Here is a 27,445-nt window from a genome sequence, read left to right as displayed (position 1 = left end):
CAAGAACCCAGGAGTCCGGGCTCCCCGTGCGCCCCTCCCCCGAGAACCCAGGAGTCCGGGCTCCCCGTGCGCCCCTCCCCCGAGAACCCAGGAGTCCGGGCTCCCCGTGCGCCCCCCCCGGCAAGAACCCAGGAGTCCGGGTTCCCCGTGCGCCCCCCTGGCAAGAATCCAGGAGTCCGGGCTCCCCGTGCGCCCCCCCGGCAAGAGCCCAGGAGTCCGGGCTCCCCATACGCCCCCCGGCAAGAACCCAGGAGTCCGGGCTCCCCGTGCGCACCCCCCCCCCAGAACCCAGGAGTCCGGGCTCCCCGTGCGCACCCCCCCCCCAGAACCCAGGAGTCCGGGCTCCCCGTGCGCACCCCCCCAGAACCCAGGAGTCCGGGATCCCCGTGTGCCCCTCCCCCCCCGAGAACCCAGGAATCTGGGCTTCCCTTGCGTTTCCCCCCCCCCCCCGCACCCAGTTGCCTGGGCTCCCCGCCGCCTGGGCTCCCCGCCCAGCTAATGCTCTGCCCTGGCTCCTGAGCCCGGTTGGGGACCAGCAGTTGGGGACCGGCTGGGGAGCTGAGCAGAGGGGGGCGCTCTGTGCCCCCCAGGCCAGACGGACAGAGAGACAGATGCATACACCCCAGTCCGTCTTTATTTTCACAGCTCACAGGCGACGGACCCAGGGCAGCAGGGGAAACTGAGGCAGCCCACAGAGCCAGGGGGAGAACGCCGGAGTCCTAGGCCCGTGGCGGCCCCATGGGCCAGGCAAGCCCAGCATTGCCAGGGCTGGGAATTCCCCCCGGGATCCTGCCTCCCCGCAGCACCCATCCCGGGCCCTGCGAGGGGGGGGCAGTGGGAGGAGAGGCTTCTACAGGCCCAGGTCTCTTCTGGGCTCTTCAGGAAGGTTCTGGAAGCCTTGGAGTTCCCGCAGGCCCTGGGAGGGGGAGAGACAGGGTGTTGGGGGGCAGGAAACATCAGACCCCCCAGCTTCCCTATAGCCCCAGGATTCACAGCCAGGCCCCAGAGCACCCCCTGCCCCACTCTGCCCCCAGCTCCCCGGCCAGCCGCTCACCCTGCCCCCCAGCACCCAGCCCTGCTTGCCAAGCAAAAGTGGCCCCAGCACCCGGCCCTTCATGACATGGGAGAGCCCCGCCCCCCGCCCAAGCTCCCTCCTCCCCAGCATGGTGCCTGGAGTGTCTAGCCCCGAGCAGCAGGGGGCGTGACCCCGTCCGTCCTCCATTACCTCCAAGACCATCCGGATGTTGGCCTTGATCTTGGCCGAGTCCTTGGTGAGGGATTCGCTGAGCCTGCAAGAGATGCCCGTTAAGGCAGCGATGGAGATAGGAGCAGAGGGGCCCTTTTTGCCCTGCATGGATCAGCAAGACACTGGGTGCAAGGAGACAGCCTGTGTCCTGGTGTGCTCCCAGTGTCGGAATGCAGCTGTCTCTGGGGTGGGGCGGCCGGGGAACAGCCCCATGTAACACCGCAGGGGGGCCGGCTCACCTGGCTCTGGGGAGGGGTGGCCAGGGAAGAGCCCCATGTAACACCGCAGGGGGGCTGGCTCACCTGGCTCTGGGGAGGGGTGGCCAGGGAAGAGCCCCATGTAACACCGCAGGGGGGCCGGCTCACCTGGCTCTGGGGAGGGGTGGCCAGGGAAGAGCCCCATGTAACACCGTAGGGGGGGGGGGCGGCTCGCCTGGCTCTGGGGAGGGGCGGCTGGGGAACAGCCCCATGTAACACCGCGTGGGGGCCGGCTCGCCTGGCTCTGGGGAGGGGTGGCCGGGGAAGAGCCCCATGTAACACCGCGGGGGGGCTGGCTCACCTGGCTCTGGGGAGGGGTGGCCAGGGAAGAGCCCCATGTAACACCGTAGGGGGGGGGGGCGGCTCGCCTGGCTCTGGGGAGGGGCGGCTGGGGAACAGCCCCATGTAACACCGCGTGGGGGCCGGCTCGCCTGGCTCTGGGGAGGGGTGGCCGGGGAAGAGCCCCATGTAACACCGCGGGGGGGCTGGCTCACCTGGCTCTGGGGAGGGGTGGCCAGGGAAGAGCCCCATGTAACACCGTAGGGGGGGGGGGCGGCTCGCCTGGCTCTGGGGAGGGGCGGCTGGGGAAGAGCCCCATGTAACACCGCGGGGGGGCCGGCTCGCCTGGCTCTGGGGAGGGGCGGCTGGGGAACAGCCCCATGTAACACCGCGGGGGGGCCGGCTCGCCTGGCTCTGGGGAGGGGTGGCCGGGGAAGAGCCCCATGTAACACCGTAGGGGGGGGGCGGCTCGCCTGGCTCTGGGGAGGGGCGGCTGGGGAACAGCCCCATGTAACACCGTGGGGGGGGGGGGGCTCGCCTGGCTCTGGGGAGGGGTGGCCAGGGAAGAGCCCCATGTAACACCGTAGGGGGGGGGGGGGGCGGCTCGCCTGGCTCTGGGGAGGGGCGGCTGGGGAACAGCCCCATGTAACACCGCGTGGGGGCCGGCTCGCCTGGCTCTGGGGAGGGGTGGCCGGGGAAGAGCCCCATGTAACACCGCGTGGGGGCCGGCTCGCCTGGCTCTGGGGAGGGGTGGCCGGGGAAGAGCCCCATGTAACACCGCGGGGGGGCCGGCTCGCCTGGCTCTGGGGAGGGGTGGTCGGGGAAGAGCCCCATGTAACACCGTGGGGGGGGGGGGGCTCGCCTGGCTCTGGGGAGGGGTGGTCGGGGAACAGCCCCATGTAACACCGCGGGGGGGCCGGCTCGCCTGGCTCTGGGGAGGGGCGGCTGGGGAAGAGCCCCATGTAACACCGCGGGGGGGCCGGCTCGCCTGGCTCTGGGGAGGGGCGGCTGGGGAACAGCCCCATGTAACACCGCGGGGGGGCCGGCTCGCCTGGCTCTGGGGAGGGGCGGCTGGGGAACAGCCCCATGTAACACCGCGGGGGGGCCGGCTCGCCTGGCTCTGGGGAGGGGCGGCTGGGGAACAGCCCCATGTAACACCGTGGGGGGGGGGGGCTCGCCTGGCTCTGGGGAGGGGTGGCCAGGGAAGAGCCCCATGTAACACCGTAGGGGGGGGGGGGGGCGGCTCGCCTGGCTCTGGGGAGGGGCGGCTGGGGAACAGCCCCATGTAACACCGCGTGGGGGCCGGCTCGCCTGGCTCTGGGGAGGGGTGGCCGGGGAACAGCCCCATGTAACACCGTGGGGGGGGGGGGCTCGCCTGGCTCTGGGGAGGGGTGGCCAGGGAAGAGCCCCATGTAACACCGTAGGGGGGGGGGGGGGGGGGGGGCGGCTCGCCTGGCTCTGGGGAGGGGCGGCTGGGGAACAGCCCCATGTAACACCGCGGGGGGGCCGGCTCGCCTGGCTCTGGGGAGGGGTGGCCGGGGAAGAGCCCCATGTAACACCGCGGGGGGGCCGGCTCGCCTGGCTCTGGGGAGGGGTGGCCGGGGAAGAGCCCCATGTAACACCGCGGGGGGGCCGGCTCGCCTGGCTCTGGGGAGGGGTGGCCGGGGAAGAGCCCCATGTAACACCGCGTGGGGGCCGGCTCGCCTGGCTCTGGGGAGGGGTGGCCGGGGAAGAGCCCCATGTAACACCGCGGGGGGGCCGGCTCGCCTGGCTCTGGGGAGGGGTGGCCGGGGAAGAGCCCCATGTAACACCGTAGGGGGGGGGGGGCGGCTCGCCTGGCTCTGGGGAGGGGTGGTCGGGGAAGAGCCCCATGTAACAGCGCGGGGGGGCCGGCTCGCCTGGCTCTGGGGAGGGGTGGCCGGGGAAGAGCCCCATGTAACACCGTGGGGGGGGGGGCTCGCCTGGCTCTGGGGATCAGCTGCAAAGAGGCGGGGGGAGAGAGGGATCATCTTCCCCACTCACTCCATCAGTAACTTGGTTTTCCTCTCCACAAAGCGCAGAGCCTCCGGCAGTGTCAGCTCCGCAAAGAAGCCGTAGCCGAGCGCCACGAAAATTCTGGAGGTGTCGGGCCTGCAAGACGAGATCACACCGGGAGTGAGGGGCCCTGGCCACACCGGGGGGCCAGCAGGGAGCTGAATGCAGCATGCGGGGGCGGGGGGATTTTGGGAAGGGCAGAGCAGGGAGGGGGCTGGTTCTGCAGGGAGGTGACAGAGCCAGATGCTGGGGCATAGGAGTGGAGGTCAGAGGGGTGGAACTGGGAAGTGAGAGGGGGTGGGGGTAGGGTTTGTGGGAAGGTACCAGGAGGTCAGAAATAAGGGGATTCTGAAGGAGCAGAATCAGAGTGGGGGTTAATGGGGGATCCAGTGGCTGAGGGACAGAGGGAGGAGCCAAGGAGGGTGGAACTGGGGGGGGGGGGCTCCAGTTGTTTGGGGATATAGGCATTACAAAGGGCCAGACTTGGGGAGGATATAGGTGTGTGTGTGGGGGGGGGGCAGTGAGAGATTGGGTAGCATGAGAAGAGAGTCCTAGAGATGGGGTGAGAAGTATGAGAGGGGGCAGGGAGAGGAGGAGCCAGACTCCGGGTAGGGGTGAAAGAGGGACAGGGGGATGCATTGGGGGCAGATCTGTGGGATGGTTCCTGGAGATGAGGGGGCAGGATGAAGTTGGGGGGCACAAGGGGGCCCAAATACTCACACATCCGCAGTGACGAAGAAGTTACAGCCCAGATCCACCTGCGTCTGCACCGCTCGGCCGGCCGACTCCTGCCAGGCACAGAGGGGGCATCAGCCGCCCGCAGGGTGCCCACAGCCCCCCCGTGTCTCCCCTGAACCCCCAGCCCCTCCGAGAGCCCCTGGTCCTCCCGCCCCACGGGGCAGGGGCTGGGGCGTTACCTGCAGACTCCGGATCAGGGTTTTGAGCCGCACGTGCTGAGCGATCTTCTCGTGCAGCTGCTCCCGCTGCTGCTGCACCCGCCTGCGGCAAACACGGCGTGAGCGAGGCGGGGTGTGTGTGGGGGGGGGAACGGAGGGGCGGGGCCGAGCGGTCGGTGTGGGCGGGGCCAAGGATGGTGGGGGTTGGATCAGACGGCGCGGGGCCAGAGCCGAGCGGCCGGTGTGGGCGGGGCCTGGCGGGGGGCGGGGCCAGAGCCGGGCGGCCGGTGTGGGCGGGGCCTGGCGGGGGGCGGGGCCAGAGCCGGGCGGCCGGGGCCTGGCGGGGGGCGGGGCCAGAGCCGGGCGGCCGGTGTGGGCGGGGCCTAGCAGAGGACGGGGCGGGGCCAGAGCCGAGCGGCCGGCCGGTGTGGGCGGGGCCTGGCGGGGGGCGGGGCCAGAGCCGGGCGGCCGGTGTGGGCGGGGCCTGGCGGGGGCGGGGCCAGAGCCGGGCGGCCGGGGCCTGGCGGGGGGCGGGGCCAGAGCCGGGCGGCCGGTGTGGGCGGGGCCTAGCAGAGGACGGGGCGGGGCCAGAGCCGAGCGGCCGGCCGGTGTGGGCGGGGCCTGGCGGGGGGCGGGGCCAGAGCCGGGCGGCCGGTGTGGGCGGGGCCTGGCGGGGGGCGGGGCCAGAGCCGGGCGGCCGGTGTGGGCGGGGCCTAGCAGAGGACGGGGCGGTGCCAGAGCCGAGCGGCCGGTGCCAGAGCCGAGCGGCCGGCCGCTGTGGGCGGGGCCTGGCGGGGGGCGGGGCCAGAGCCGGGCTCACCCCAGGTCCCGCTGCAGCACGTCGCTGACGAAGGCCTCGTAGCGCGACACCTTCTCCTCCGCCCCCATCGCGGGCGCTGCGGGTCCCGCTCCGCGGGTCAAAGGTCACCGAACCCCGCGCGCGACCGCGCCGCCGGAAATAGACGCGGCCGAGGCCACTTCCGGGTGGCGGCGCGAGGCCTGGTGTGCGCGCGCTTGCTTGAAGGCCCCGCTCTGCGCGTTGACCCCGGAAGTGATCCCTGCCGCGCCGCCCGCCGGAAGCCGGCCCGCCGGATCACGTGACCGCCCTAGATTGGCATCACATGAGCCAGGCCGCCCCTCCCAGTAGGGGCGGAGCTTGTGGGGTGGGGCGGGGCCCCATTTCCACCGACCACGAAGCTCAGAACCGCCCCCCCCCCCCCCCCCGTGGCCCGTGAGCCCCGACAAGGGACAGGTGGTTGGGGGGGGGGGGGAAGAGACAAGGGGGTGCCGGTGGGGGGATAAGGGGCAGGCGGTGCAGGCGGGGGGGGGGGGAGAGAGAGAGACAAGGGGGGCCGGTGGGGGGATAAGGGGCAGGCGGTGCAGGCGGGGGGGGGGGGGGGGGGGGGGAGAGAGAGAGACAAGGGGGTGCCGGTGGGGGGATAAGGGGCAGGCGGTGCAGGCGGGGGGGGGGAGAGAGAGAGAGACAAGGGGGGGCCGGTGGGGGGATAAGGGGCAGGCGGTGCAGGCGGGGGGGGGGGAGAGAGAGAGACAAGGGGGTGCCGGTGGGGGGATAAGGGGCAGGCGGTGCAGGCGGGGGGGGGGGGGGGAGAGAGAGAGACAAGGGGGTGCCGGTGGGGGGATAAGGGGCAGGTGGTGCAGGCGGGGGGGGGGGGGAGAGAGAGACAAGGGGGTGCCGGTGGGGGGATAAGGGGCAGGTGGTGCAGGCGGGGGGGGGGGAGAGAGAGACAAGGGGGTGCCGGTGGGGGGATAAGGGGCAGGCGGTGCAGGCGGGGGGGGGGGGGAGAGAGAGAGACAAGGGGGTGCCGGTGGGGGGATAAGGGGCAGGCAGTGCAGGCGGGGGGGGGGGGGGGAGAGAGAGAGAGACAAGGGGGGGCCGGTGGGGGGATAAGGGGCAGGCGGTGCAAGCGGGGGGGGGGGGGGGGAGAGAGAGAGACAAGGGGGGGCCGGTGGGGGGATAAGGGGCAGGTGGTGCAGGCGGGGGGGGGGGGGGGAGACAAGGGGGTGCCGGTGGGGGGATAAGGGGCAGGCGGTGCAGGCGGGGGCGGGGAGGCGGCGGCGGAAGGAGCCCAGCGCAGCAGGAAAAGGAATCTCTTTTATGTACAAGTTTTGCCACATTCCCAAAAATATTTTTCTTTCTCCAAAAAACAAAGGAATCTGCACAAAATGAGGGGAGGGGGAGGGGTTCACCCCCCCCCCATGACTCTGGGTAACATCCCCCTCTGTGCCCTGCAGGCATGTGGCCCTGCCCCACGGGCACTATGTACAACCCTGAAAGTGGGGGGTGCGGGGTGGAGGGGAGATTAACCCTTCTAGTGCTGGTGCTCTGGTCATAAAGCCACAGCACCCCCGGGATCTCAGTGGTAAGGGGGGGGCTGCTGGCAGTAGGGGCCCCCCCCATGTGCATACAGAGGTTATTGCTCCACTCAGAGGCCAGAATGAGCCACATTGACATAGTAGCTGGGAGGGGGGAGGCTGAAAGTGCCAAAAGGAGGTGAAGGAAGGGGGTGCAGACCCAGCGGCACCCCTCCGCCAGGCTGTAGGCAGACAAGGGAAGCCCCTAGCCCGGGATAACGGGGGAGGGGGAAGACAGGTGATGGGGGTGGCCCAGCCCCATTGCTTGGGTGCCATCAAGTCAAGGGATTCTCCTACAACGCACCCACCTTTGTGCACCTGGCAGGAGCCAGACAGCCCCCGCCCTCCCACAAGATGGGGGGCAAGGCAAGGAGGGGCCCCATGTGAAATGCTGGCACCAGCTGCTGTTCCCCCACCCCTAGAAGCTGCTGAGGGCAGCCCCCAGTGGTAGAAAGAGGGTCCCCTGAGCTGGCAGGGGGAGCTGCCGCCCATCAGCACAAGCCTGAGATCTTAACGGACAAGTCTCTGAGGTCAAGCGTGGGGGGACCCCGGCTCCTCTCCCACCCCCCCCCCACACGCTGCAGGGGTCAATCCACTTCCATGGAGTCGCTGCGGCAGCCCCCCCAGCATCAGGAGGTCGGGAGCAGGAGGGGCCGGGGGCTGGATCCTGTCTTGCCGCTGATAGAATAGGACGTAGGCGGCTTTCGACTGCGGAAGAGAGGCAGAGTCAGCAGGGCATGCAGGGAGGAGCGGGACCCACTGGACTGACAGCAGGCCCTGGTGGGAGAACCGCGTCCCCTGGGGGAGGCAGCAGGGCATGCTGGGAAGGGGGCAGGAGGCCCAGACCTGGGCTGACCACCCGAGGGCGGACCTACCTCGATCTGAGCCTCGGCCACAGGCGAGACGCTGCTGTCGTCAAAGTAAAACCACTGGCCAGAGTCCTTGTTCCGGGCGAAGGTCGTGTCTGGGAGAGGGGCGAAGAATGAGCCCCAGAATCCACAGCAGCTTTCACTCCCGCCCCACAGCCCCCAGGAACCCCCAGCTCTATCAGCACCCCTCCCTCCCGACCCACGGCCCCAGCTCTGCCGGCGCCCCTCCCCCCGACCCACAGCCCCCAGCTCTATCAGCGCCCCTCCCTCCCGACCCACGGCCCCCCAGCTCTGCCGGCGCCCCTTCCTCCCGACCCACGGCCCCCCAGCTCTGCCAGCGCCCCTCCCTCCCAACCCACGGCCCCCCAGCTCTGCCAGCGCCCCTCCCTCCCGCCCCACAGCCCCCCAGCTCTATCGGCGCCCCTCCCTCCCGCCCCACGGCCCCCCAGCTCTATCAGCGCCCCTCCCTCCCGCCCCACGGCCCCCCAGCTCTATCGGCGCCCCTCCCTCCCGCCCCACAGCCCCCCTTGCTCCGATCCACGACCTCCAGGATACCCCAGATCAGCCCGTACTCCTCCTCCCAATCCATGGCCCCCCCAGCTCTGCCGGCGCCCCTCCCTCCCGACCCACAGCCCCCCTTGCTCCGATCCACGACCTCCAGGATACCCCAGATCAGCCCGTACTCCTCACTCCCAATCCATGGCCCCCCCGCTCCGCCGGCGCCCCTCGCCCCTGCCCCCACAGCCCCTGCCCTGTGCATACAGTGCCCATCGCGCAGGCTCCCGTAGTGGTTGGACACGGCGATGAGGTCGTATTTGTGGGGCGCAGGTGCCACAGCTGTCCGGGGCTTGATAATGAAGTCAGAGAAATCGAGGTCGCTGCATGGACAGAAGAGCAGTTGTGGGGCGCTGTGGGGCCGACGCCCAGGCGATCCTGGCACACCCCCAGCCCAGGGATCCTGTCCGGCCGCCAGGAAGTTCCATGGCTGGCAATTTTGTCGGTTTCCTGGCCCCTGTTGCAAGCAGCCGTTCCCCCGCGGCCCCGCCCCAGAGCCAGCCGCAGCGCTCACCGGATGGGGAACTCCACGAGGGTGTCGAGCTTCTCGCGGGCCAGGCGGGTGTAGGAGAAGCGCTTGAGGTGGATTATGAGAACCTCGGGCAGCGCCCACAGGTCCAGCTTCTTGGTGGCCAGCTGGTGCTGCTTGCAGGTGGGGCAGTACCTGGGGGGGCAGGGGGAGGGTGAACCCAGGCGCTGGCACGTGCTGGTCCAACCCTCCCAGCCCAGCCCAGCCCAGCCCTGCTCTCACCAGGGATTCTCCTCCTCCAGCGTCTCCACGGTGGTGAACAGCTCGATGCACTCGCGTAGCTTCACCGGCGGCCGCCGCTGCGCCAGGCCCATGCACTCGTGTTTCACGTAGCCCTGTGGGCAAGGGGGAGTCCCAGGGGTTAACACTCTGGCCATGGCACCGCCCACCCTGCAGCAGAGTCCTGGGTGTTACCCCTCTAGCCATGACACTATCAGAACACGCAGCGGGGAGTCCCAGGGGTTACCCCTCTGGCCATGGCACCCCCCACCCTGCAGCAGAGTCCTGGGTGTTACCCCTCTAGCCATGACACTATCAGAACACGCAGCGGGGAGTCCCAGGGGTTAACACTCTGGCCATGACACCCCCCACCCTGCAGCAGAGAGTCCTGGGTGTTACCCCTCTAGCCATGACACTATCAGAGCACGCAGCGGGGAGTCCCAGGGGTTACCCCTCTGGCCATGGCACCCCCCACCCTGCAGCAGAGAGTCCTGGGTGTTACCCCTCTAGCCATGACACTATCAGAGCACGCAGCGGGGAGTCCCAGGGGTTAACACTCTGGCCATGGCACCACCCCCACCCTGCAGCAGAGAGTCCTGGGTGTTACCCCTCTAGCCATGACACTATCAGAGCACGCAGCGGGGAGTCCCAGGGGTTAACACTCTGGCCATGGCACCCCCCCGCCACCCTGCAGCAGAGAGTCCTGGGTGTTACCCCTCTAGCCATGACACTATCAGAGCACGCAGCGGGGAGTCCCAGGGGTTAACACTCTGGCCATGGCACCCCCCCGCCACCCTGCAGCAGAGAGTCCTGGGTGTTACCCCTCTAGCCATGACACTATCAGAGCACGCAGCGGGGAGTCCCAGGGGTTAACACTGGCCATGGCACACCCCCAATGCCTGCAATGGCAAGTTCCAGGGGTCAATGCCCCCCCCGCCCCGCAACAGGGTCACAGTCACCTCGGCCTCCTCCTCGTCGTAGTATCGCTTCTTCATGTCCGAGTCCCAGTCCATGGCAATGTAGGGCTGGGCTGGGCAAGGGGAGGCACTCAGTCAGCACCCTGCCCCACGGCGCCCCCAGGGCCTGGCCCCAGCCCCGAGCCAGCCAGTCCCGCCCTACTCTGCAACGCCCCCAGGGCCTGGCCCCCCCCCCAAGCCTGCCAGTCCCACCCAGCCCCACAACGCCCCCAGGGCCTAGGCCCACACCCCCGAGCCTGCCAGTCCCACCCAGCCCCACAACGCCCCCAGGGCCTGGCCCCAGCCCCGAGCCAGCCAGTCCCGCCCTACTCTGCAACGCCCCCAGGGCCTGGCCCCCCCCCAAGCCTGCCAGTCCCACCCAGCCCCACAACGCCCCCAGGGCCTGGCCCCAGCCCCGAGCCAGCCAGTCCCGCCCTACTCTGCAACGCCCCCAGGGCCTGGCCCCCCCCCAAGCCTGCCAGTCCCACCCAGCCCCACAACGCCCCCAGGGCCTGGCCCCACCCCCCAAGCCTGCCAGTCCCACCCAGCCCCACAACGCCCCCAGGGCCTGGCCCCAGCCCCGAGCCAGCCAGTCCCGCCCTACTCTGCAATGGCCCCAGGGCCTGCCCCCCCCCCCGAGCCTGCCAGTCCCACCCTGCCCCACAACGCCCCCACGGCCTAGGCCCGCACCCCCGAGCCTGCCAGTCCCACCCTACCCCTGGGGCCCAGGCCCACACCCCCCAGCCTGCCAGACCCACCCTGCCCCACCCCCCGCATCTGCCATTCCTGCCCTGCGGTGCCCCCAGGACCCATCCCCACCCCCCTGAGCCTGCCAGTCCCCACCGTGGGCAATTTTGGGAGCAGCGCCCCCCAGGCCTGAGGAAGCCGGCCCGCCCCACGCTCACCGTGCAGTGGCAGGCCCTCGCCGGGCAGGGCCGGGCGCTCGCTGGTCCCGTTGGCATTCACCGCGCGCAGGGTGAAGAGCGGCCGCTGGCGCCGGCACTTGCGTTTGGGCCGGTTGGCGGTGAGGGGCGGGGTCACCTGGGGCGGGGAGGGGGTGGGGGGGCCTCCCGAACTCCCACTGCTCCCTTCCTCCTCCTCGGCCTGGCTGGGGAGGCCTTCACCCAGTGCCGCCTCCTCTTCCTCACCTGGGGGGGCAGCGCCATCAGCGGCGGAGCCAGAGCCCCCCTGCCGCTGAGCAGACCCTCAGGTCTACCCATGACACCCCCCGTGCCCCCCCCACTGGTGTCATGGAGCCGAGGGGCAGGGGAGAGGCAGCGCCATCATCCACTGGGGGGGGCGTTTGGCTCAAGCCCCTCCCCCAAACGGAACAATGGGCTGCCCCAGAGCGGGGCACGTCTGCTCCTCCGGCCCCTCACGCCGTGGGGCCCCCAGTCCCGTTACCCTCGCTCAGCCCGTTGGCCCGGGGGCTGTACAGATCCTCCTCCTCGCTCTCCTCCGAGCCCGACTCCGGCCGCCTCACGTAGCGCCTGCAAGCAGAGCCGGGCCTTAGCCGGGAACGGGGCGGAGGGTCCCCACTTCGGGGGCAGCGGTCGCTCAGCAGGGTGGGGGGAGGAATCGGATCCAGAGGGCGGCGGCTCCCCGGGGGGAGGGGTCAGGGCCAGTGTCGAGGGGGGGGGGGTGTCAGGGATCCGCAGGGTGGGGGCTCCCTGGAGGGAAAGGGGGGAATTGGACGGGGGGAGATCGGGGATCGGCAGGGCGGGGGCTCCCTGGGGGGAGAGGGAGGGACTAGAGTCGGGGTGCGGAATCGGGCGGGGGGAGATCAGGGACCGGCAGGGCGGGGGCTCCCTAGGGGGAGAGGGAGGGGCTGGAGTCTGGGGGGGAATCGGGGGGGGAGATCAGGGACCGGCAGGGCGGGGGCTCCCTAGGGGGAGAGGGAGGGGCTGGAGTCTGGGGGGGGGGGGGGGAATCGGGGCGGGGGGAAGAGATCAGGGACCGGCAGGGCGGGGGCTCCCTAGGGGGAGAGGGAGGGGCTGGAGTGGGGGGGGATTGGGGCGGGGGGAAGAGATCAGGGACCAGCAGGGCGGGGGCTCCCTAGGGGGAGAGGGAGGGGCTGGAGTGGGGGGGGATTGGGGCGGGGGGAAGAGATCAGGGACCGGCAGGGCGGGGGCCGGGGGAACTCACGAGAGCCGGTCCAGCAGCAGGCCGTAGAGGGCGTCCCCCGAGAGCTGCGCCCGCGGCACGGAGACCAGCAGCGGGTGCCCGAACAGAACCACCCCGTAGGCCGGGTCGCTGGTGCCGTCGCGGGGGGGCGCCCGCTCCCGCAGGTAAATGGGCAGCACCAGCGACCCCCCCGGCTCCGCCAGCACGTCCGCCACCTCGTACCTACGGGGAGAGCGCGCTGAGACGTGGCCCCCCCCCACACCGCCCCCCCCAGGCTCGCCCGGCCCCCCCCCCCGTGGCGCCCCTCAGGCCTGGAGCGGAGCCCCCCCCCCAGGCTCGCCCGGCCCCCCCCCCCCGTGGCGCCCCTCAGGCCTGGAGCGGAGCCCCCCCCCAGGCTCGCCCGGCCCCCCCCCCGTGGCGCCCCTCAGGCCTGGAGCGGAGCCCCCCCCCCAGGCTCGCCCGGCCCCCCCCCCCCCGTGGCGCCCCTCAGGCCTGGAGCGGAGCCCCCCCAGGCTCGCCCGGCCCCCCCCCCGTGGCGCCCCTCAGGCCTGGAGCGGAGCCCCCCCCGGCTCGCCCGGCCCCCCCCCCCGTGGCGCCCCTCAGGCCTGGAGCGGAGCCCCCCCAGGCTCGCCCGGCCCCCCCCCCGTGGCGCCCCTCAGGCCTGGAGCGGAGCCCCCCCAGGCTCGCCCGGCCCCCCCCCCGTGGCGCCCCTCAGGCCTGGAGCGGAGCCCCCCCAGGCTCGCCCGGCCCCCCCCGTGGCGCCCCTCAGGCCTGGAGCGGAGCCCCCCCAGGCTCGCCCGCCCCCCCCCCCGTGGCGCCCCTCAGGCCTGGAGCGGAGCCCCCCCCGGCTCGCCCGGCCCCCCGCTCACACGAAGATGTCGTCCCTGTCGAGGATGCCGCTCAGCGCCTCGTCCGCCTGGTACAGCTTGTAGAACCGGTGGCTGAAGACGTCGGCCACCATCATCTGGGGGGGGGGAAGCCAGCCCTGAGCATCCCTGGAGTGCCCCAGCACCGCCCCCCGCCCCCCCCTGCCCCCCCCACCCGCCCTGGGGCCCGCTGGGAGCCAGCGACCCACAACAAAACGGGCATTTTCTCATGCTCCCAGCCTGTGCCTCAGTTTCCCTCCGTTCCTGCAGTGGGGCTGCCCGGGGGGAGTGCTACCCAGCTGCCCGGGGCCGCAGGGAACATGGTGGCCCCTACGGGGTGCACCCCCATGGCCATGCAGTGTGGCCCCTAGGGACCAGCAAGGACCGGGGCCCCCCGCAGGCCGAGTGGGGCTCCCCAGGAGGGCGGCTCCCTGCCGAGGCTCCTGCAAGGGGCTGTCTGACCCCCAGGGAGCAGCCCCTCCCCCCCGAGCCGCCCAGCGCGGGCACCCACCTGCTCCGCTGGCACCCCAGTGTGCTTGGCCAGGGCAAGGCACAGATCCAGCACTTTGCCAGCCTTGGGCACCACCACTCTGTGCTGCGGGGGGAGACAGCGTCAGAGACCGCCCCTGGCCCCCCCCGGGAGAGCGCAGAACCCTGCCCCCCGCTCTAACCACTGCACCCCACTGGCCCCCCCCCGGGAGAGCCCAGAACCCTGCCCCCCGCTCTAACCACTGCACCCCACTGGCCCCCCCCCCCCGGGAGAGCGCAGAACCCTGCCCCCCGCTCTAACCACTGCACCCCACTGGCCCCCCCCCGGGAGAGCGCAGAACCCTGCCCCCCGCTCTAACCACTGCACCCCACTGGCCCCCCCCCGGGAGAGCGCAGAACCCTGCCCCCCGCTCTAACCACTGCACCCCACTGGCCCCCCCCCCCGGGAGAGCCCAGAACCCTGCCCCCCGCTCTAACCACTGCACCCCACTGGCCCCCCCCCCCCGGGAGAGCACAGAACCCTGCCCCCCGCTCTAACCACTGCAACCCACTGGCCCCCCCCGGGAGAGCGCAGAACCCTGCCCCCCGCTCTAACCACTGCACCCCACTGGCCCCCCCCCGGGAGAGTGCAGAACCCTGCCCCCCGCTCTAACCACTGCACCCCACTGCCACCCCAGCGCGAGGCATCCTGGCCCCCAGCCCCCAGCTCTAACCACTGCACCCCACTGCCACCCCAGCGCGAGGCATCCTGGCCCCCAGCCCCCCGCTCTAACCACTGCACCCCACTGCCACCCCAGCGCGAGGCATCCTGCCTCCCAGCCCCCCGCTCTAACCACTGCACCCCACTGCCATCCCAGCGCGAGGCATCCTGGCCCCCAGCCCCCAGCTCTAACCACTGCACCCCACTGCCACCCCAGCGCGAGGCATCCTGGCCCCCAGCCCCCAGCTCTAACCACTGCACCCCACTGCCATCCCAGCGCGAGGCATCCTGCCCCCCAGCCCCCAGCTCTAACCACTGCACCCCACTGCCACCCCAGCGCCCCGCTCTAACCACTGCACCCCACTGCCACCCCAGCGCGAGGCATCCTGCCCCCCAGCCCCCAGCTCTAACCACTGCACCCCACTGCCCCCCCAGCGCCCCGCTCTAACCACTGCACCCCACTGCCACCCCAGCGCGAGGCATCCTGCCCCCCAGCCCCCAGCTCTAACCACTGCACCCCACTGCCATCCCAGCGCGAGGCATCCTGGCCCCCCAGCCCCCCGCTCTAACCACTGCACCCCACTGCCACCCCAGCGCGAGGCATCCTGGCCCCCAGCCCCCAGCTCTAACCACTGCACCCCACTGCCATCCCAGCGCGAGGCATCCTGGCCCCCAGCCCCCAGCTCTAACCACTGCACCCCACTGCCACCCCAGCGCGAGGCATCCTGGCCCCCAGCCCCCAGCTCTAACCACTGCACCCCACTGCCACCCCAGCGCGAGGCATCCTGGCCCCCAGCCCCCAGCTCTAACCACTGCACCCCACTGCCATCCCAGCGCGAGGCATCCTGGCCCCCAGCCCCCAGCTCTAACCACTGCACCCCACTGCCATCCCAGCGCGAGGCATCCTGGCCCCCCAGCCCCCAGCTCTAACCACTGCACCCCACTGGCCCCCCAGCCCCATTGCTCTAACCACTGCACCCCACTGGCCCCCCAGCCCCAGCGCTCTAACCACTGCACCCCACTGGCCCCCCAGCCCCAGCGCTCTAACCACTGCACCCCACTGCCATCCCAGCGCGAGGCATCCTGGCCCCCAGCCCCCAGCTCTTAACCACTGCACCCCACTGCCATCCCAGCGCGAGGCATCCTGGCCCCCAGCCCCCAGCTCTAACCACTGCACCCCACTGCCACCCCAGCGCGAGGCATCCTGGCCCCCAGCCCCCAGCTCTAACCACTGCACCCCACTGCCACCCCAGCGCGAGGCATCCTGGCCCCCAGCCCCCAGCTCTAACCACTGCACCCCACTGCCACCCCAGCGCGAGGCATCCTGGCCCCCCAGCCCCCAGCTCTAACCACTGCACCCCACTGCCACCCCAGCGCGAGGCATCCTGGCCCCCAGCCCCCAGCTCTAACCACTGCACCCCACTGCCACCCCAGCGCGAGGCATCCTGGCCCCCCAGCCCCCAGCTCTAACCACTGCACCCCACTGCCACCCCAGCGCGAGGCATCCTGCCCCCCAGCGCCCCGCTCTAACCACTAGCCCCTGTTCCTCTGGCCCGGCCCTGGCCCACCTGCTGGGGCTTGCGGCGGGGGTCCATGTGGACGAAGAAGAGCTCCAGCGCTCGCTCCTGGCTGGCGGGCAGGGGCGCGCTGAGGTAGCAGAAGGGGTCGAAGGTGACGGAGACCTTGCCGCAGGCCGGGCACACCAGGGTGGATTTGAAGAGGCCGTGGAAAGTGTCCACGATGACCGAGTCGTTCCGGCGCTTGTGGTTCCGCCAGGCCTCCTCCGCCACCTCCTGCGGGGCGAGGGCAGGGCAGGCTGGGGGGCAGCTCCACCGGGTCCCACCGCATGGACCACCAGTGGGGCAGGGCCCGCAGCTGATACCCGCACCCCGCCTGGTAGCCCCTCGCCTGGGCGGGCCGGCCTGCCCCACAGCCGACTCCCCCCGGCCCCTCGCCTGCGCGGGCCGGCCTGCCCCACAGCCGACTCCCCCCGGCCCCTCGCCTGGGCGGGCCGGCCTGCCCCCCAGCCGGCTCCCCCCGGCCCCTCGCCTGGGCGGGCCGGCCTGCCCCCCAGCCGGCTCCCCCCGGCCCCTCGCCTGGGCGGGCCGGCCTGCCCCACAGCCGACTCCCCCCGGCCCCTCGCCTGGGCGGGCCGGCCTGCCCCCCAGCCGGCTCCCCCCGGCCCCTCGCCTGGGCGGGCCGGCCTGCCCCCCAGCCGGCTCCCCCCGGCCCCTCGCCTGGGCGGGCCGGCCTGCCCCCCAGCCGGCTCCCCCCGGCCCCTCGCCTGGGCGGGCCGGCCTGCCCCACAGCTGGCTCCCCCCAGCCCCTCGCCTGGGCGGGCCGGCCACACCCCCCAGCTGGCTCCCCCAGGCCCCTCGCCTGGGCGGGCCGGCCACACCCCCCAGCTGGCTCCCCCAGGCCCCTCGCCTGGGCGGGCCGGCCACACCCCCCAGCTGGCTCCCCCCGGCCCCTCGCCTGGTCGGGCCGGCCTGCCCCACAGCTGACTCCCCCGGCCCCTCGCCTGGTCGGGCCGGCCTGCCCCACAGCTGACTCCCCCAGCCCCTCACCTGGGCGGGCCGGCCTGCCCCACAGCTGACTCCCCCAGGCCCCTCGCCTGGGCGGGCCGGCCTGCCCCCCAGCCGGCTCCCCCCGGCCCCTCGCCTGGGCGGGCCGGCCTGCCCCCCAGCCGGCTCCCCCCGGCCCCTCGCCTGGGCGGGCCGGCCTGCCCCACAGCTGGCTCCCCCCAGCCCCTCGCCTGGGCGGGCCGGCCACACCCCCCAGCTGGCTCCCCCAGGCCCCTCGCCTGGGCGGGCCGGCCACACCCCCCAGCTGGCTCCCCCAGGCCCCTCGCCTGGGCGGGCCGGCCACACCCCCCAGCTGGCTCCCCCCGGCCCCTCGCCTGGTCGGGCCGGCCTGCCCCACAGCTGACTCCCCCGGCCCCTCGCCTGGTCGGGCCGGCCTGCCCCACAGCTGACTCCCCCAGCCCCTCACCTGGGCGGGCCGGCCTGCCCCACAGCTGACTCCCCCAGGCCCCTCGCCTGGGCGGGCCGGCCTGCCCCACAGCCGACTCCCCCCGGCCCCTCGCCTGGGCGGGCCGGCCTGCCCCACAGCCGGCTCCCCCGGCCCCTCGCCTGGTCGGGCCGGCCTGCCCCCCAGCCGACTCCCCCCGGCCCCTCGCCTGGGCGGGCCGGCCTGCCCCACAGCCGGCTCCCCCGGCCCCTCGCCTGGTCGGGCCGGCCTGCCCCACAGCCGACTCCCCCCGGCCCCTCGCCTGGGCGGGCCGGCCTGCCCCACAGCCGACTCCCCCGGCCCCTCGCCTGGGCGGGCCGGCCTGCCCCACAGCCGACTCCCCCGGCCCCTCGCCTGGTCGGGCCGGCCTGCCCCACAGCCGACTCCCCCCGGCCCCTCGCCTGGGCGGGCCGGCCTGCCCCACAGCCGACTCCCCCCGGCCCCTCACCCGGTCGGGCCGGCCTGCCCCACAGCCGACTCCCCCCGGCCCCTCACCCGGTCGGGCCGGCCTGCCCCACAGCCGACTCCCCCCGGCCCCTCACCTGGTCGGGCCGGCCTGCCCCACAGCTGACTCCCCCGGCCCCTCACCTGGGCGGGCCGGCCTGCCCCACAGCTGACTCCCCCGGCCCCTCACCTGGGCGGGCCGGCCTGCCCCACAGCCGACTCCCCCGGCCCCTCACCTGGTCGGGCCGGCCGGCCGCGTCCCGCAGCTCCACGTACTCCTTGCGCTTGACGCGGTTCAGGTCCTCGTGCAGCCCGTCCAGCAGGAAGGACAGGAGCTCCTGGGCGTCGTGCTGCTGGTAGCCCAGGAACTGGGAGGCAAAGTGCCCCACCTTGGTCTGCGGGAGAGTCCGCCCAGGGTCAGCCCCCGCCCTGCGCCAGAGGGGAGCCAATGGGGCCCGCCCCCGGCCAGGGGGGGCAGAGCATGAGGGGTAGGGCCGGGCACAGTGTGGCCAGGCAGCCTGAATACACGTGGTGATGCCAGGCTGGGGGGGGGCAGCGGGGACGGACAACAGGCCCCTTGGACCCGCGCCGTGCGACGGAGCAGTGGGGGAGGGGGCACCCTGAACCCAGGTGGTACTGGGAGAGGAGCAGGGTGCGGGGACATACCTTGAAGCCACGTGGGGCGATGGCTCTGGGGGGGGTGTTGGGAGGGGGGAGGGGGGCGGGGGCACCTTGAAGCCACATGGGGCGATGGCTCTGCGGGGGGTGTTGGGAGGGGGGAGGGGGGCGGGGGCACCTTGAAGCCACGTGGGGCGATGGCTCTGGGGGGGGTGTTGGGAGGGGGGGGGTGGGGGGGGGCGGGGGCACCTTGAAGCCACGTGGGGCGATGGCTCTGCGGGGGTGTTGGGAGGGGCGGGGGCACCTTGAAGCCGCGCGGGGCGATGGCTCTGGGGGGGGTGTTGGGGGGGGGGGGGGGCAGGGGCACCTTGAAGCCGCGCGGGGCGATGGCTCGGGGGGGGGTGTTGGGGGGGGCAGGGGCACCTTGAAGCCGCGCGGGGCGATGGCTCTGGGGGGGGTGTTGGGAGGGGGCGGGGGCACCTTGAAGCCGCGCGGGGCGATGGCTCGGGGGGGGGGGGCGGGGATGGGGGGGGGGGTTTGGGGGGGGCGGGGGCACCTTGAAGCCGCGCGGGGCGATGGCTCGGGGGGGGGGGGGTTTTGGGGGGGGCGGGGGCACCTTGAAGCCGCGCGGGGCGATGGCTCGGGGGGGGGTGTTGGGGGGGGCGGGGGCACCTTGAAGCCGCGCGGGGCGATGGCTCGGGGGGGGGGGGGGGGGGGGTTTTGGGGGGGGCGGGGGCACCTTGAAGCCGCGCGGGGCGATGGCTCGGGGGGGGGTGTTGGGGGGGGCGGGGGCACCTTGAAGCCGCGCGGGGCGATGGCTCGGGGGGGGGGGGGGGGGGTGTTGGGGGGGGGGCGGGGGCACCTTGAAGCCGCGCGGGGCGATGGCTCTGGGGGGGGTGTTGGGGGGGGCGGGGGCACCTTGAAGCCGCGCGGGGCGATGGCGCGGTGCCGGCCGGACCACAGCTGCTTGAGGAGGTCGGCGTAGGCCTCCGCGATCTCGCCCTTCATGCCCAGCGGGTTGCAGAAGTTGAGCTCGGCCAGGTAGTGGTTGTGCAGGAAATACTCCGTCAGGGGGGGCACGTTGCTGAGACACTGCATGGGGGGGGGGGTCAGCGACTGCGGGGGGGTACTCCAGCCCCCTGCTCTAACCAGCAGGCCTCACTCCCTCCCTGAGCCGGGGGCAGGATGGAGCCGCCTTTCAACTCCAGCCGTGCCCAGCCCCTGCCTCCGGCCACCCAAACTCCTGCCCCCCCCCCCCCGAGTCCCTGCCCCTGTGACACCCGTAACCCTGCTCACCCCCCCCCCCCCCCAACACCCTCCCCCCAGGTCACCCCCCCCGTTCCCAGCCCCTGCCTCCGGCCACCCAAACTCCTGCCCCCCGAGTCCCTGCCCCTGTGACACCCCCAACCCTGCTCACCCCCCCCCACCCAACACCCTCCCCCCAGGTCACCCCCCGTTCCCAGCCCCTGCCTCCGGCCACCCAAACTCCTGCCCCCCGAGTTCCTGCCCCTGTGACACCCCCCCCCCCCTCCCCCCCCCCCCGTTCCCAGCCCCTGCCTCCTCTCCTGGCCCCACCCTCCATTCCTATCATGGAAGAGCGCAGCCCTTAACCGCTGAGCCCCCCATGGAAGCAGAACTGCTCTGCTGCGTGTCACAAGCCCCGCGGGGCCGCCCCCAGGGGGATTCCCCGAGCCGGGCGCAGATGCTACCTGGAGGGCGGAGTTCATGAAACAGGTGTTGCCTAGGTTGGTCAGGCCGCAGACCCCTGGCTGCCCCCTGTACAGCTCCTCGTCCTCCGCGGAGTTCCGCCTGGGGAGCGGAGGGCACGGCCGTGAGGGGGGCTGGACCCTGCCCACGCAGCCCCCGAGGCCCAGCCCCACATGACACCGCCGGGGCCGAGACGCAGCCCCCCCCGGTCCTCCCCTCCCCCGCCAGAAAGCGACACTCACATGACGGGTCGAGAGCTGGGCCAGGTCCCATCTTTGTTCCGCGTCTCCATTATCACCACCTGGGGGAGGCGAGGGGCAGCCACGTCAGGGAAGCCGCCGGCCCCAGCACAGCCCCACTGCTGGGGAGAGCACCCTCAGCCCCCTCCCCTCCCCGCAGCACAGCGTCCCCTAACGTCCAGCCCTGACAGAGGGGAGCTCACCCGCTGGCTAAGCCCCCCCCGGCGCCCCGCCCCTACCTGGCCCGTGCTGAGGCAGGCGTCCAGCACCGTCATGTGGATGTTCCGGAGCCGCTCGCAGGATCCGTCTGAGTTCTTCACCCAGAGCCGAGTCTCGTCCTCAGGGGGCACCTCAAACTGGCGCCGGGCTTCCTGGAGCACCGTGTCTGCGGGGAGGGGAGTGTTCACCCGAGGGACTGCCGCCAGGGCGTTACCCTACAGAGCGCCCCGCTGCAGGGTCAGACGGGGAAAGAGTCCAGCCAGGGCGTTACCCTACAGAGCGCCCCGCTGCAGGGTGAGAGGGGGAAAGAGTCCAGCCAGGGCGTTACCCTACAGAGCGCCCCGCTGCAGGGTCAGACGGGGAAAGAGTCCAGCCAGGGCATCTCCCCGTGGGACTCCCCGCTGCAGGGTCTGATGGGTAAACAGTCCAGCCAGGGCATCTCCCCGTGGGACTCCCCGCTGCAGGATCTGATGGGTAAACAGTCCAGCCAGGGCATCTCCCCGTGGGACTCCCCGCTGCAGGATCTGATGGGTAAACAGTCCAGCCAGGGCATCTCCCCGTGGGACTCCCCGCTGCAGGATCTGACGGGTAAACAGTCCAGCCAGGGCATCTCCCCGTGGGACTCCCCGCTGCAGGATCTGATGGGTAAACAGTCCAGCCAGGGCATCTCCCCGTGGGGCTCCCCGCTGCAGGGTCAGACGGGGAAAGAGTCCAGCCAGGGCATCTCCCCGTGGGGCTCCCCGCTGCAGGGTCAGACGGGGAAAGAGTCCAGCCAGGGCATCTCCCCGTGGGACTCCCCGCTGCAGGATCTGACGGGGAAACAGTCCAGCCAGGGCATCTCCCCGTGGGGCTCCCCGCTGCAGGGTCAGAGGGGGAAAGAGTCCAGCCAGGGCGTTACCCTACAGAGCTCCCCGCTGCAGGGTCAGAGGGGGAAAGAGTCCAGCCAGGGCGTTACCCTACAGAGCGCCCCGCTGCAGGGTCAGAGGGGGAAAGAGTCCAGCCAGGGCGTTACCCTACAGAGCGCCCCGCTGCAGGGTCAGAGGGGGAAAGAGTCCAGCCAGGGCGTTACCCTACAGAGCGCCCCGCTGCAGGGTCAGAGGGGGAAAGAGTCCAGCCAGGGCATCTCCCCGTGGGACTCCCCACTGCAGGATCTGACGGGTAAACAGTCCAGCCAGGGCATCTCCCCGTGGGACTCCCCGCTGCAGGATCTGATGGGTAAACAGTCCAGCCAGGGCATCTCCCTGTGGGACTCCCCACTGCAGGATCTGACGGGTAAACAGTCCAGCCAGGGCATCTCCCTGTGGGACTCCCCGCTGCAGGATCTGATGGGTAAACAGTCCAGCCAGGGCATCTCCCTGTGGGACTCCCCGCTGCAGGATCAGACGGGTAAACAGTCCAGCCAGGGCATCTCCCCGTGGGACTCCCCGCTGCAGGATCAGACGGGTAAACAGTCCAGCCAGGGCATCTCCCCGTGGGACTCCCCGCTGCAGGGTCAGACGGGTAAACAGTCCAGCCAGGGCATCTCCCCGTGGGACTCCCCGCTGCAGGATCTGATGGGTAAACAGTCCAGCCAGGGCATCTCCCTGTGGGACTCCCCGCTGCAGGGTCAGACGGGTAAACAGTCCAGCCAGGGCATCTCCCCGTGGGACTCCCCGCTGCAGGGTCAGACGGTTAAACAGTCCAGCCAGGGCATCTCCCCGTGGGGCTCCCCACTGCAGGATCCGATGGGTAAATTGCCAGCCAGGACATTAACCCGTGGGGCTCCCCGCTGCAGGATCTGATGGGTAAACAGTCCAGCCAGGGCATCTCCCTGTGGGACTCCCCGCTGCAGGATCTGATGGGTAAATTGCCAGCCAGGGCATTAACCCATGGGGCTCCCCGCTGCAGGGTCTGCTGATGGGGTGCAGATACCGTGGCAGTTCAGCCCCCCCAGCCCCGCACTCTTGGGTTACCGACGGTGTCCATGCGGCTGAACTGGGCAGTGCCAGGGCTCTCCATGTCGTTGTGCTGGCAGAGATACAGCTCCACCGGGTACACCTCCACCTTCTGCGTGCTGGGCAGCTCCACCACCTGCCGGGAGAGACAGGCGATGTGGGGGAGGCACCGTGGGCAGCCCAGGGGCCCTCATGGTACCCTACGGAAACCAGGAGGTTACAATCCAGCCCTGACTGAACAGGGAGTGGGGGGAGTGGCAGGGGACTGCCCTCTACAGTCTCAGGAGCCAGGCGTCCAGGTGGAAACCCCTCACGCTGTCAGCTATAGGATCAGCCAGAGCCTCCAGCCCTGGGACATTGGGGGAGGCTTATGGGCTGGCCCCCCAGACTTCTCCATGCCCTGGCACCAACCCCTAAGCAGCCCAGGCTGGACCAGTGACACACACGGTCCCAGGGCCTGGCACACAACCGTGTCCCACAGGCCCGTGCCCCTGCCCCCAGGCCCCAGGACGTCCCCTGCAGGCGGGCGCCCAGCCCTCACCTTGCGTTCAATAGGCGGCTGGTCATGCTCCAGCCCGTACCAGCTCACCAGCTTGTTCCACACGTCCTCCGGCACCAGCACATACTCCTCAGACTCCACCAGCCGCTCCTTCAGGCGGAACGACTCCAGGTCTAGGGGGTAGGGGGCAGGTTAGCCAGCCACAGCCGGGGCAGCGCCAACAGGCTAACAGGACGACTATATTCCCAGAATACTGCGGGGAATTCACCTCTGGAACTCACTGCTACAGGACTGGAAACCTCACTCCACTGCCCGTGCCGGGTGAGAACCCAGGCACCCTGGATCCCAGCCCCGCCCTGTCCTAGCCACTAGACCCCACTCCCCTCCCAGAGCCAGGAGATAACCCAGGATTCCTGACCCCCAGCCATCCCCTGCTCTAACCACTAGCACCCACCTTGCGCCTGGAGCCAGGCAGAACTCCCAGCTGTCTCACTACAAGCCTGGAGAGCCAGGACAGAACTTGCCTCCCGGCCCTCCTGCTCTAACTACTAGCTCCGAGTCCCCTCCCAGAGCAAGGAGAGGACCCAGAGGTCCTGGCACCCGGATACCTTCAAAGAGTTCCGAGTTGTTGATGCGCCCTGGGAAGGCGCTGGAGTTCTGGTCGCCCGATTCCACGTACTCCTTCCACTGCTGGTACCAGTGATTCTCCAGCAGGTACCTGGGGGGGAGACAGACCCAGCTGCAGCCTCTCCCCTCCCCAAGTACAGCTGTGCACCCCCACACAAGCCCCGCCCCCAATCCCCCCTGTCCTTGTTCCCTTTTGCCACCTCATCTGCCCAGCTCTGCAAGCTCAGGAGTCTGTCTTCCTTTGCCAAACTGCTGTCCCTCGTTACGAGCAGCCATTCCGCCTCACCCCAGAGGTGGCTGCATCTCAGGTGTGAAGCAATGACGCCAGGCTGCCTGGAAAAGTCCTGACTTTGCTTCCTGGTGAGTCAGGTAGGAGACTTCCCAGTTCTGTGGTGACCTCAGCCACTTCTGAGGAAGCAACATGTCAGCGACTTGGCTCTCTCTCTGGCGGGGACGGGGCGAGGACACTGCCGGGCTGTCACCGGCTTCCTGGCAGGGCTCTCGCACACGGGACCCAGCCGGGCTGGACGCCCCGAGGGGCTGCGATGCGCCCACCTCTGGGGCAGGGTGGCCAGGGAACGGCCACACACCACGCAGTGTGCACCCTCCGGGCCGCTGGTGGGGGGGCCAAGCGAGAGTGACCTCGGGGGGGGGGGAGAACCCCGGGGCGGGACAGGGGAGCCCAGTGGTCACAGGTCGGGTGGGCCTGGGGGAGGGGGCCTGGGGGGAGGGGCCCCTAAACTTCTCGGGTAAGGGGGGGAGGTTCTCTGGTGCTCCCTAGGTGCGGGGGGGGAGCCAGGGCGCCCCCCCAGGGCTCGCCAGGCCCCCGCCCCGCCCCCATCCCTCAGCCCCGCCCCCTCACCATCGCTCCCCCACCCCCAGCCCCTGGCCCCCCCTCACCATCCCTCAGCCCCGCCCCCAGCCCCTGGCCCCCCCTCACCATCGCTCCCCCGCCCGCAGGCCGCGCTCCGCCGCCTCCACCTGGCGCCGCTGGGCCTCGAGCCCCGGGACCCCCCCTGCCGCCGCCATGGCCCGCGCCCCGCCCCCACCCGCCGGCCTGACCGGAAACAGGAAGCGGCGGCGACGAGGCTCCGCCCCCTGAAGCCTCGGCCGCCCGCTTCCGGCCACGCCCACGCCGAATAGCCCGGCCCCCAGCTGCTTTAGGCGCCATTTTGAGTGTGGCAGGGCATTGGGGGGGGGGGGGGGGCGCCGCTCACTCTCTCCCGGCCTTTTGAGCGTGGCAGGCGCGAGCGGCCGCCATCTTGGTTGTGGCAAAGAACGTCGGCAGCAGAGTCGCCATTTCTAGTGTGGCAGTAAAGCTACAGCCCCGCGTGCCGCCCGGGGCGGGGAGCCAGGGATCAGCCCTGCCCGAGGCCGCGGGGGCAGGGGAGATGCGAGGCCCTGGGGGAGACGTGGAGTCCGGGGGGGGGGGCAGGGAGAGACTTCGGACTGCAGGCCCCCCGGGGGGACATGTGGGGGTGCAGGGCCCCCGGGGGGACATGTGGGGGTACAGGGCCCCCGGGGGAGATGTGGGGGTGCAGGGCCCCCGGGGGGACATGTGGGGGTGCAGGGCCCCCGGGGGAGATGTGGGGCTGCAGGGCCCCCGGGGGGAGATGTGGGGGTACAGGGGCCCCCAGGGGAGATGTGGGGGTACAGGGCCCCCCGGGGGACATGTGGGGCTGCAGGGCCCCCAGGGGGGACATGTGGGGGTGCAGGGCCCCCGGGGGACATGTGGGGGTGCAGGGCCCCCAGGGGGACATGTGGGGCTGCAGGGCCCCCGGGGGGAGATGTGGGGGTGCAGAGGGCCCCAGCCCCATGAGCGTCGGGTGGGGAAGGACGATGGACCGGACGCCTGGGTTCCATGGAGACTTTAATAATTCCACACACCGAACGCAGAACATTTCTTGCCCCGCCAGGCCCCCGTGATATGTACCGGGAGGGGAGCCCTTTGCCTGCCCCAGGCACCCTGCCCCCCCCCTCCAGCTCTGGGGGTGCGGGGTGTGAATCTACTGAATCCAGCCCAGCCCAGGGCTCTCTCCATACAGGGCTCCCCTTTGGCAACATGCTGGGCCCTGCTCAAGGATCCCCTGGACCCCCCCCCCCAAGAACCCCCGTGGGCCTGGGCTCTCTCCCTCCTCCCCACAGGGATCTAGGCTTCACCTCCCCTGCCTGGGATCAAGTCTGGGTGCTCACTCTCTGCAGAGATTGGAGGTGGACTTCCCCCCCTCCATGCAGGGTACATTCCTGGCTGGGCTCACTCCCTCCTGTGCACACAGAACCAGCCGCCGGCCAACCCAGCAGAGGTTAACCAAGACCACCCCTTCCCTGGGGCGCCCACCTTGACCCTTACGGATCAGAGCAAGGGGGCCGAGGAGGGAACAGGGGGAAAGTCTGAGGGACCATTCTGATCCACGCAAGGAGCTTAGCGAGCCTTTCTTGTGCGGTGTTATATGCAGCTGTTCCCAGCTGCCCCGCCCCAGCAGTGGCTGCAGCTCAGTTGGAGGGCATCCTCCTTTTTCTCACTATGGCTATGGCTCTTGCAGAGAAAGACGCTCCATCCCACAAGCACATGCTGCATATAAAAAAGGCTAGATATGTACATATATACACACACACACACACAAGAGTTGGGGGGTGCACCATGTGGGGGACACGGGCTGCCTTCAAAATAACACTCCCACAGCGGGGTTCAAACCCGCGGCCTTGACCCCTGAGTTAAAGGCTTAGCCCCCTCCAACTGCAGTTCGTCCCTCCTCGCTGCTAGGGGGAGCTAGGAGCACAAAGCCCCCCCGTGGGGAAGTCTGGCGGGGGGCTGCAGGATAGGGCTAGAAAGGGACCCCATGTCCGATCCTGAGCAGTGCTGGACTAGAGCAGGGACAAGGAGGGATTTGCCTGAGTAACAAGTAACGCCAGAATAACAGCTGAGTAGTGTTTGAGTAAGGAATTAAGGACAAAATAACCCCTAAGATAAGACTGAGCAGGGACTGGGGAAAGGCCGAGTAACCTTTGAGTAAGGAAGGAGTAACAGCTATGGCAAAGTAAGGGCTAGCGAGGGACAGAGTAACACTTGATCCAGGACCGAATAATTTCTGAGCAGGGATAAGTAATATCTAAAGGTAAGACAGGGCAGGGAGGGAGGAACATTTCAGAAAAAAGGGGAGTACTGGTTCAGTACTGAGTGGCGTTTGAGTAAGGCGGTAGTAACTAATTTGATTTCACTAAAATCTGTTGGAGTCAGGACTGATCAACTAAGCCAGGCTGCAGAAACATCCTGGAATATTGTTTGGGCAAAGGCCCAGTCACGTGTAGGCTGGGACTAACACTTGAGCAAGGTTGGAGTACTGTTTGGGTAAGAACTGAGTAACACGTAGGCTGGGGCTGAGTAACACTTGAGCAAGGCTGGAGTACTGTTTGGGTAAGAACTGAGTAACACGTAGGCTGGGGCTGAGTAACACTTGAGCAAGGCTGGAGTACTGTTTGGGTAAGGGCTGAGTAACACGTAGGCTGGGGCTGAGTAACACTTGAGCAAGGCTGAAGTACTGTTTGAGTAAGGGCTGAGTAACACGTAGGCTGGGGCTGAGTAACACTTGAGCAAGGCTGAAGTACTGTTTGAGTAAGGGCCGAGTAACATCAAGGCTAAGACTGAGCAGGGGCTGGGGAGGGACCCAGCGTGGAGTAAAGCCAGGGAAACACAGGAGGAAGAACGGTGCAAAGTTTGGCTCGAGAGCGGGGAACACCTAAGGCCAAAGTGCGGAGG

The 27,445-nt window shown here is 70.8% G+C and overlaps 2 protein-coding genes across 2 annotated transcripts; both read right to left on the bottom strand.

The window, feature by feature from the left end:
- Nucleotides 1–616: 616 nt before the first annotated feature.
- Nucleotides 617–5,818, bottom strand: UXT (ubiquitously expressed prefoldin like chaperone). The gene is made up of 6 exons (XM_089770193.1): nt 5,533–5,818; nt 4,734–4,815; nt 4,537–4,604; nt 3,805–3,912; nt 1,226–1,289; nt 617–916 (listed from the first exon to the last, which is right to left on the bottom strand). The coding sequence occupies exons 1-6, from the start codon at nt 5,598–5,600 to the stop codon at nt 851–853; spliced, it is 456 nt and encodes a 151-aa protein (XP_089626319.1). The 5' UTR covers nt 5,601–5,818; the 3' UTR covers nt 617–850.
- A 993-nt stretch (nt 5,819–6,811) lies between these two features.
- USP11 (ubiquitin specific peptidase 11) lies at nt 6,812–24,785 on the bottom strand. Its single transcript, XM_089770179.1, is given in 23 exon segments — nt 6,812–7,710; nt 7,713–7,736; nt 7,739–7,793; nt 7,961–8,049; nt 8,717–8,832; nt 9,024–9,173; nt 9,261–9,373; nt 10,217–10,287; nt 11,119–11,361; nt 11,618–11,703; nt 12,359–12,559; nt 13,207–13,301; nt 13,715–13,798; nt 15,961–16,185; nt 18,082–18,240; nt 19,382–19,555; nt 20,173–20,272; nt 20,413–20,471; nt 20,649–20,794; nt 22,581–22,698; nt 23,104–23,234; nt 23,670–23,779; nt 24,629–24,785. Coding segments are annotated over 23 exon segments (2,676 nt in total). The 5' UTR covers nt 24,718–24,785; the 3' UTR covers nt 6,812–7,672.
- Nucleotides 24,786–27,445: the final 2,660 nt, after the last annotated feature.

Source organism: Pelodiscus sinensis, chromosome 18 (genome assembly GCF_052426305.1).
Source record: "Pelodiscus sinensis isolate ZL-2025 chromosome 18, ASM5242630v1, whole genome shotgun sequence".
NCBI classification, from domain to species: Eukaryota; Metazoa; Chordata; order Testudines; family Trionychidae; genus Pelodiscus; species Pelodiscus sinensis.
The sequence above is the reverse complement of the archived record's forward strand: the minus strand, read 5'-3'. Positions and strand labels throughout refer to the sequence as shown.

What these genes read in the sequence shown, in the direction of transcription:
- UXT (XM_089770193.1), bottom strand. Translation starts at nt 5,600, where the DNA reads ATGGGGGCGGAGGAGAAGGTGTCGCGCTACGAGGCCTTCGTCAGCGAC. An exon ending in AAAACCAAGTTACTGATGGA is followed by an intron (nt 1,290 to 3,804) that starts GTGAGTGGGGAA and finishes CATCTCTTGCAG; the next exon opens with GCTCAGCGAATCCCTCACCA. An exon ending in ACATCCGGATGGTCTTGGAG is followed by an intron (nt 917 to 1,225) that starts GTAATGGAGGAC and finishes TCCCCCTCCCAG; the next exon opens with GGCCTGCGGGAACTCCAAGG.